Source organism: Archocentrus centrarchus, unplaced genomic scaffold (genome assembly GCF_007364275.1).
Source record: "Archocentrus centrarchus isolate MPI-CPG fArcCen1 unplaced genomic scaffold, fArcCen1 scaffold_92_ctg1, whole genome shotgun sequence".
NCBI classification, from domain to species: Eukaryota; Metazoa; Chordata; class Actinopteri; order Cichliformes; family Cichlidae; genus Archocentrus; species Archocentrus centrarchus.
Window position 1 is genome coordinate 247,071 of NW_022060301.1, and position 7,115 is coordinate 254,185.

The 7,115-nt window shown below is 43.1% G+C and overlaps 1 protein-coding gene across 1 annotated transcript in view; it reads left to right on the top strand.

Moving 5' to 3' along the window:
- LOC115777994 (golgin subfamily A member 6-like protein 7) overlaps nt 1–6,519 on the top strand; it is a 43,288-nt gene extending 36,769 nt beyond the window's left edge. The window contains exons 7-11 of the mRNA XM_030726012.1: nt 5,517–5,564; nt 5,646–5,826; nt 5,915–6,016; nt 6,104–6,178; nt 6,308–6,519. Coding sequence (XP_030581872.1) covers nt 5,517–5,564; nt 5,646–5,826; nt 5,915–6,016; nt 6,104–6,178; nt 6,308–6,508 — 607 coding nt within the window. The 3' untranslated portion in view covers nt 6,509–6,519. The remainder of the gene's footprint in view (nt 1–5,516; nt 5,565–5,645; nt 5,827–5,914; nt 6,017–6,103; nt 6,179–6,307) is intronic.
- The last annotated feature ends 596 nt before the right edge of the window (nt 6,520–7,115 follow it).

The window sequence follows — 7,115 nt, forward strand, 5'->3', positions numbered from 1 at the left end:
ACCTCTCTGAACCAAGCCATCATACCAGAATGCTTCAAAGCCACCACCATCATACCACTACCCAAGAAATCTCCAGCCACATTACTGAACGACTACCGGCCCATAGCACTCACTTCCATCATGATGAAGTGCTTTGAAAGGCTGGTCAAGGGTCATATAACATCAAGCTTATCCACCACATTTGATCCTCTCCAGTTTGCATACCGTCCTAAGCGCTCCACTGATGATGCCATAGCAACAGCAGTCCACCTCAGCCTGACTCACCTGGAGAACAGAAACAGCTGGTTGCGGATGCTATTCATTGACTTCAGCTCTGCCTTCAACACTGTCATTCCACAACACCTGGTAAACAAACTCAGTGCTATAGGCATCAGCACTCCGCTTTGCAACTGGCTATGAGATTTTCTTACCAACAGACCACAGACAGTAAGAGTTGGCAAAAACTCCTCACAGACCTCCATCATGAACACTGGGGTCCCCCAGGGATGTGTGTTGAGTCCTCTGCTGTTTACACTGATAACTCCTGACTGCTGTGCCAGACACAACTCGAACCACATTATCAAGTTTGCAGATGACACAACAGTAGTGGGCCTCATCAGCAATGATGACAACTCAGCCTACAGAGAGGAGGTACACCAACTCATCAACTGGTGTGGTATTAACAATCTACACCTCAATGTCAACAAAACAAAGGGAATAACTGTGGACTTCAGGAAAAATCACAAGCCACACACACCCCTCACTATCAATGCAGTAAATGGACTAGTTCTTATATAGCACTTTTCTACTGTTTTGAGCACTCAAAGCGCTTATACAAGAATTATATTTACCCCATTCATACAAGCACTTCCATGATTAACTAAGGTCAATGCTTTTATTATCTAACATTCACACTTCAACGCTTGCGTCGGAGAGCAACTTGAGGTTAAGTATCTTGCCCATGTAGCCTGGAGTAGCCGGGAATCAAACCACCGACCTTCTGATCAGTGGGTGATCTGCTCTACCTCCTGAGCTACAGCCACCCCAGTACTGTGGAATCAGTGAAAAGCACCAAGTTCCTGGGGGTGCAACTCACTGATGACTTGGACAACCAACACCATCTCCCTTGTTAAGAAAGCACAGCAACGCCTCCACTTCTTACGCAGATGAGAAGAGCCAGTCTTCCCCCTTCAGCGCTCAACACCTGCTACAGGGGTGTCATTGAAAGCATCCTCACCAACAGTCTCTCAGTCTGGCATGGCAGCTGCTCTGTTGCTGACCAGAAGGCCCTACAGAGGGTGGTGAGAACAGCAGAGAAGATGACCGGATCAGCCCAACCTTACATCCAGGACCTATACTCATCCCGCTGTCAGAAAAGAGCCATCAACATTATCAAAGACCACACACACCCTTCACACAAATTGTTTACCCTCCAACCATCTGACAAGTGCCACAGCAGTATGCGCTGCAGGACTACCAGACTAAATAATAGCTTTTTTCCACAGGCCATCAGGCTGCTCAACTCACTCATGAAAACACGAATAAAATGACCAGCAAACTGTGAAAACAACAGACTCAACGTCTGCCAAAGTACTCATTTTTAATGCACATGCCAGATTCAAATAAATTTTTGTGCAAGAACATAAGTTTAAAATTATTTATCTCCATGCTGCTATTCTGCACTTTGCACTTTGCCATATTGCACTTGTATTGTTGTGCACCTGTACTAATACCACTGCACTCGAATAGCATACCTCAACCTGACTACATTCTGGTACACTGTGTTAGCCTAGAAACTGTATCCCCACTGCCTGTCTTATATTCTGTGATCTGTTTATATTTATTTATTTATTTACATTTTATGTCGAGTAGTGTTTTATATTTAGTCCATGCTTCAGTTTTTATGCTTAGTTGTGTGTCATTTTTGTTTTTAATACTTGCACATCTTGAGGTTTGGAGAAACGAAATTTCAGTCTTCTGTGTAAGGTACTATTACATGGTTTGATTGACAATAAAATTCACTTTGACTTTAAGATTCAATTGGCTTCTCTCAAAATGTAAAGGAGCCCACCCACCACTTTAATCATACTCTGGATTTTGTCCTGACAGATGTCATAGTAACTGTAGACCCTGAAAGCCTGCTCCTGTCTGATAATTTCTTAGTAACATTTACATTTACTTTAATGGATTACACAGCAGTGGGGAACAAGTTTTATTACAGTAGATGCCTTCCTGAAAGTGTTGTAACTAAGTCTGATATAATTCAATCATCATTATGTTCTTCAGTGCCATGTGCCAACACAGTGCAGAGCAGCTACCTATACTATGCTCCCAGTGAGGTAGATAATCTCGTCAATAGTTGTGCATCCTCACTGCGTACGACTTTGGATACTGTGGCTCCTCTGAAAAGGAAAGCCACAAATCAGAAGTGCCTGACTCTGTGGTATAATTCACAAACACACAGCTTAAAGCAGATAACTTGTAAGCTGGAGAGGGAATGGCGTCTCACTAAATTAGAAGATGCTCATTTAGCCTGGAGAAAGAGTTTGTTGCTCTATTAAAAAAAGCCCTCCGTAAAGCTAGGACATCTTACTATTCATCATTAATTGAAGAAAATAAGAACAAGCCCAGGTTTGTTTTCAGCACTGTAGCCAGGCTGACAAAGAGTCAGAGCTCTGTAGAGCTGAGTATTCTTTTCACTTTAACTAGCAGCAACTTCATGTATTTCTTTACAAATAAAATTTTAGACATCCATCCAGCCATTCTCTTCTGCTTATCCAGGACCGGGTCGTGGGGGCAGGAGTCTAAGCAGAGAAGCCCAGGCTCCCCTCTCCTCAGCCACCTCCTCCAGTTCATCCAGAGGGACCCCAAGGTGTTCTCAGGCCAGCCGAGAGATATAATCTCCCCAGCGTGTTCTTGTTCTGCCATGGTCCTCCCAGTGGGACCTGCCCAGAACACCTCACCCATGAGGCAGCCAGGAGGCATCCTAATCAGATGCCCAAGCCACCTCTACTGGCTCCTTTCGATGTGGAGGAGCAGCGGCTCTACTCTGAGCCCCTCCCAGGTGGTGGCAGTCCTCACCTTATCTCTAAGGGAGAGACCAGCCACCCTTCAAAGGAAACTCGTTTCTGCCGCTTGTATTTGCAATCTTATACTTTTGGTCACTACCCAAAGCTCGTGACCATAGGTGAGGGTAGTAACACAGATCGACCGGTAAATCGAGATCTTCGCTTTTACACTAAGCTCCCTCTTCACCACGACAGACCGGTGCAGCGTCTGCATCACTGCAGAAGCAGACCCGATCCGTCTGTCGGTCTCCCGTTCCCTTCTCCTGTCACTCGTGAACAAGACCCCGAGATACTTGAAGTCCTCCATTTGGGGCAAGAACTTGTCCCTGAGCTGGAGAGGGCACTCCACCCTTTTATGGCTTTTAGAGGTGCTGATTCTCATGCCAGCTGCTTCACATTCTGTCACACCAAAGAAGAAGCCTTCCGCCACCTGCCTAGAATTGGTGACAAAGGGCAGCTCTTGTGTAGTCCAACACCCGCAGGAAACAAATCCGACTTATTACCGGCTATACGGACCAAGCTCTCACTGCGGTTGTACAGAGACTGAATGGCCCGCAACAATGGGCCAGACACCCCATACTCCCACAGTACCTCCCACAGGATATCCTGAGGGACACGGTTGAATGCCCTCTCCAAGTCCACAAAGCACATGTAGACTGGTTGGGCAAACTCCCACGGACACTCAAATATCCTTGAAAGCTGGTCCAGCGTTCAGTGACAAGAATGAAAACCGCATTGTTCCTCCTGGATCCGAGGGTCGACTAACGAGTGGATCCTCCTTTCCAGCACCCTGAAATAGACCTTACCTGGGCAGCTGAGGAGTGTAATCCCTTGAAAGTTGGAACACACCCTCCGGTCTCTCTTCTTAAAGATGGGGACCACCACCCCGGTCTGCCAACGCAATGGCATTGTCCACAGATCTCCACGCAATGTTGCAGAGGCGTGTCAACCAAGACAGCCCTACAACATCCAGAGCCTTCAGGAACTCAGGGCGAATCTCGTCCACCCCAGGATCCCTGCCACCAAGGAGTTGTTTAACAGCCTGAGGGACCTCACCCCCAGTGATGGGCAATTCATCTCCCTCGTCCCCAGACTCTGTTTCCACTACAGAAGGTATGTCAGCGGGATTTACGAGGTCCTCTTTGTATTCCTTCCACCGTCCGACAATTGCCTCAGTTGAAGTCAGTAGCACCCCATCCGCACTATAAACTGTGTGAGTGGAGCACTGCTTTCCCCTCCTGAGTCGCCTGATGGTTTGCCAGAATCACTTTGATGCCGTCCGAAAGTCTTTTTCCATGGCCTCACTGAACTCCTCCCACAACAGAGTCTTTGCTTTGGCCACTGCCCGAGCTGCATTCAGCTTGACCTGCTGATACCTGTCAGCTGGCTCTGGAGTCCCACAGGCTAACCAAGCCCGATAGGACTCCTTCTTCAGCTTGATAGCTGACAAAGAGTAAGATATAAATTTGGCATGGGAGACCCTACCAGGGGGGAAAAGCCCCCAGGCAACATAGCTCTTGGGATCATGGGACACACAAACCCCACCACCACCACGATAAGGTGGTGATTCATGGAGGAGAAAACAATTTTCTGGTTTAGATTTTTTTTTCTGTAATGTCTAAATTTTAGACAGAGAAAAAATTATTAAAAACCATCTCAAAGATTTATCTTCATGTTTGGCTGCTTTCAGCACTGCTATTTGTTTAGACTCTTTCGCACCAGTTGATGCTTCAGTCTTAAATATGATCAATCTGTCTTTATTAGTTGGCTATGTACCACGGGCTTTTAAGGTGGCTGTAATTAAACCATTACGTAAAAAGCCATCACTGACCCAGCTGTCTTAGCTATTATAGGCCAATCTCCAACCTTCCTTTTCTCTCAAAGATTCTTGAAAGAGTAGTTGTAAAACAGCTAACTGATCATCTGCAGAGGAACAGTTTATTTGAAGAGTTTCAGTCAGGTTTCAGAATTCATCACAGTACAGAAACAGCATTAGTGAAGGTTCTTAGGGCCTCTGATAGTGGTGTCACCAACAGTGGATTCACAGTGTATATTCAACCGGCAAGATTTTTATGAACAAGGATCACACTGTTCTGGATCATGGATTGAGGAGTTTAGCATGTTTCTCATAACAGAATATCGCTGAGAAAACATTTTATTTCATTGCATGTTTTTATACAAAAGTATTGTTTTGACAGAATAGCAGCAGAGCTCACTGTTCCACTGAAACAAGAGAAAAAGAGAACAAACATCCAAGTTAGTGAAACAGTTGCTAAGATGGAGACATTCTACAAGAAGCAACTTGAGGACATGAGTTAAATATGGTTCTGTAGTCATTTTGCAATATGGAATGAAATAATGCACAGCAATAGCTGCCCAATAACATGCCTAAAGCACCTTGCTACAAAGTCAGTTGATGATATTTGTTAGATAATAACCAAAACTTTTCAATTTTTTTCCTCACTTCAGAGCCGCTCTGAGTAAAAAAGAGGAAGAACTAAAATCCTTCAAAGACAGGTATTCAGACAATTCAAACAAAAAATTTGGGATTCTTGAACTGAGCTCTGCTTCAACAATCTCTTTCTGCTTGTTGAATAGAGTGGCAGCAGAGGTGGCTGTTTCAATAAAGACAGGAGACAGTGAACGCATCAACAGCCCAGTCAGCAAAAGCAAACTGACTGAGCGGTATCACCAACTGAAACTGCTACAGTGGCCTAAAATTAAAGATCATCTGAAATCCAATAAAGTGACTCCAGAGTTTACAAAGACTCTGATTCAGGTACAGCACAGACTGTTACTGTGACTTGTTTTTGTTTTTATTTTTATTTTTAAACATATATTTAATTAACATTAAGTGATCTTCATAGAAACAATTTACAGATGCAACAGAAGAAATGCGGGGAAAAAAGAAGCAGATAGAAGAAGTGTTTAGCCTGATTGAGTCCAACAGTGGACTGACCCCCCAAAAGGTGCTGAACTGGAATACTGTTGTCTAAAACTAGGACAATAAAGTTTGGGTTTCTTTACCTTTGTAAGCACTATTTCCCTTATTCCAGGTTAAACAGTACCTTCAATTAGCAAACCAGAATCTTCAGATGTCCCTTTATTGCAGAAGCAAAGATGATCTGAAGGTATGTCTGATACAACTTTGAACTTTTTAAATCAAACTGCAAGTTTATGTTTGTTTTTTTGTTTGTTTTTTTAAATAAAATAGAGCAACTAAACAAGGTTCTATATAAATAAGAATTTATCCCCTTCAGGCTCCTGTCCTCAAACATGAAGCTCAGTACTCCCAGGATGTTATGAAGGAGTTGAAACTTCTGGCCTCTGAATGTTACTGGTTGGGTTGCTTGATGGCTCTGACCAACCCTCCTCTTCAGCTAGACTGGCAGAATCATATTCCAGGGATGGACCCTTGGGACATTTTGCCTAGAGATATAAAGTCTTCTTACACAATGTAAAGGAAGCAAAAATAGCAACAAAGAGACAATCTCTTATTTTTAATAGGTGGGTTTTTCAGGATTCATATTTTACTGCCCAAAACTCTTTGGAGTACATGCTAATGCTTGGTATCTTTGTAAATATGACACTTTTCATTTTTGAAGTCAAAAATGCTTTAACTGTAATGAGTATGTAGCTATTAAGTTTGGAACACAGAAAAATTTGACAATTTTTACCTCACTTAGATTTTTCATGTTTATTTTTATGTAACTACACACTGAGTGTTGAAGGTATGGATTGGACAATTAAACTGAAACTGTAGAATGAAGTCTTGTCTACTTTTATTTCAAATTTTATCAAAATAACACAAAACCGTACTGTTTTGGACAGGTTTTTGTGTGTTGATATCCAGGTGTTGTCCAATTGGTGGCATTTGGAGACTCGAAGTGGCACCAGTGAGATAAAAGGACCACTCAAATAACACATCCTAGATCTGAATGAATGAAATATTCTCATTGAATACTTTGTTCTGTACAAAGTACAGAACAGAACAATACTTTGTTCTGTACAAAGTACAGAACAAAGTATTGAACAAAATCACGCAAAAATCATCAATGGAAATCAAAT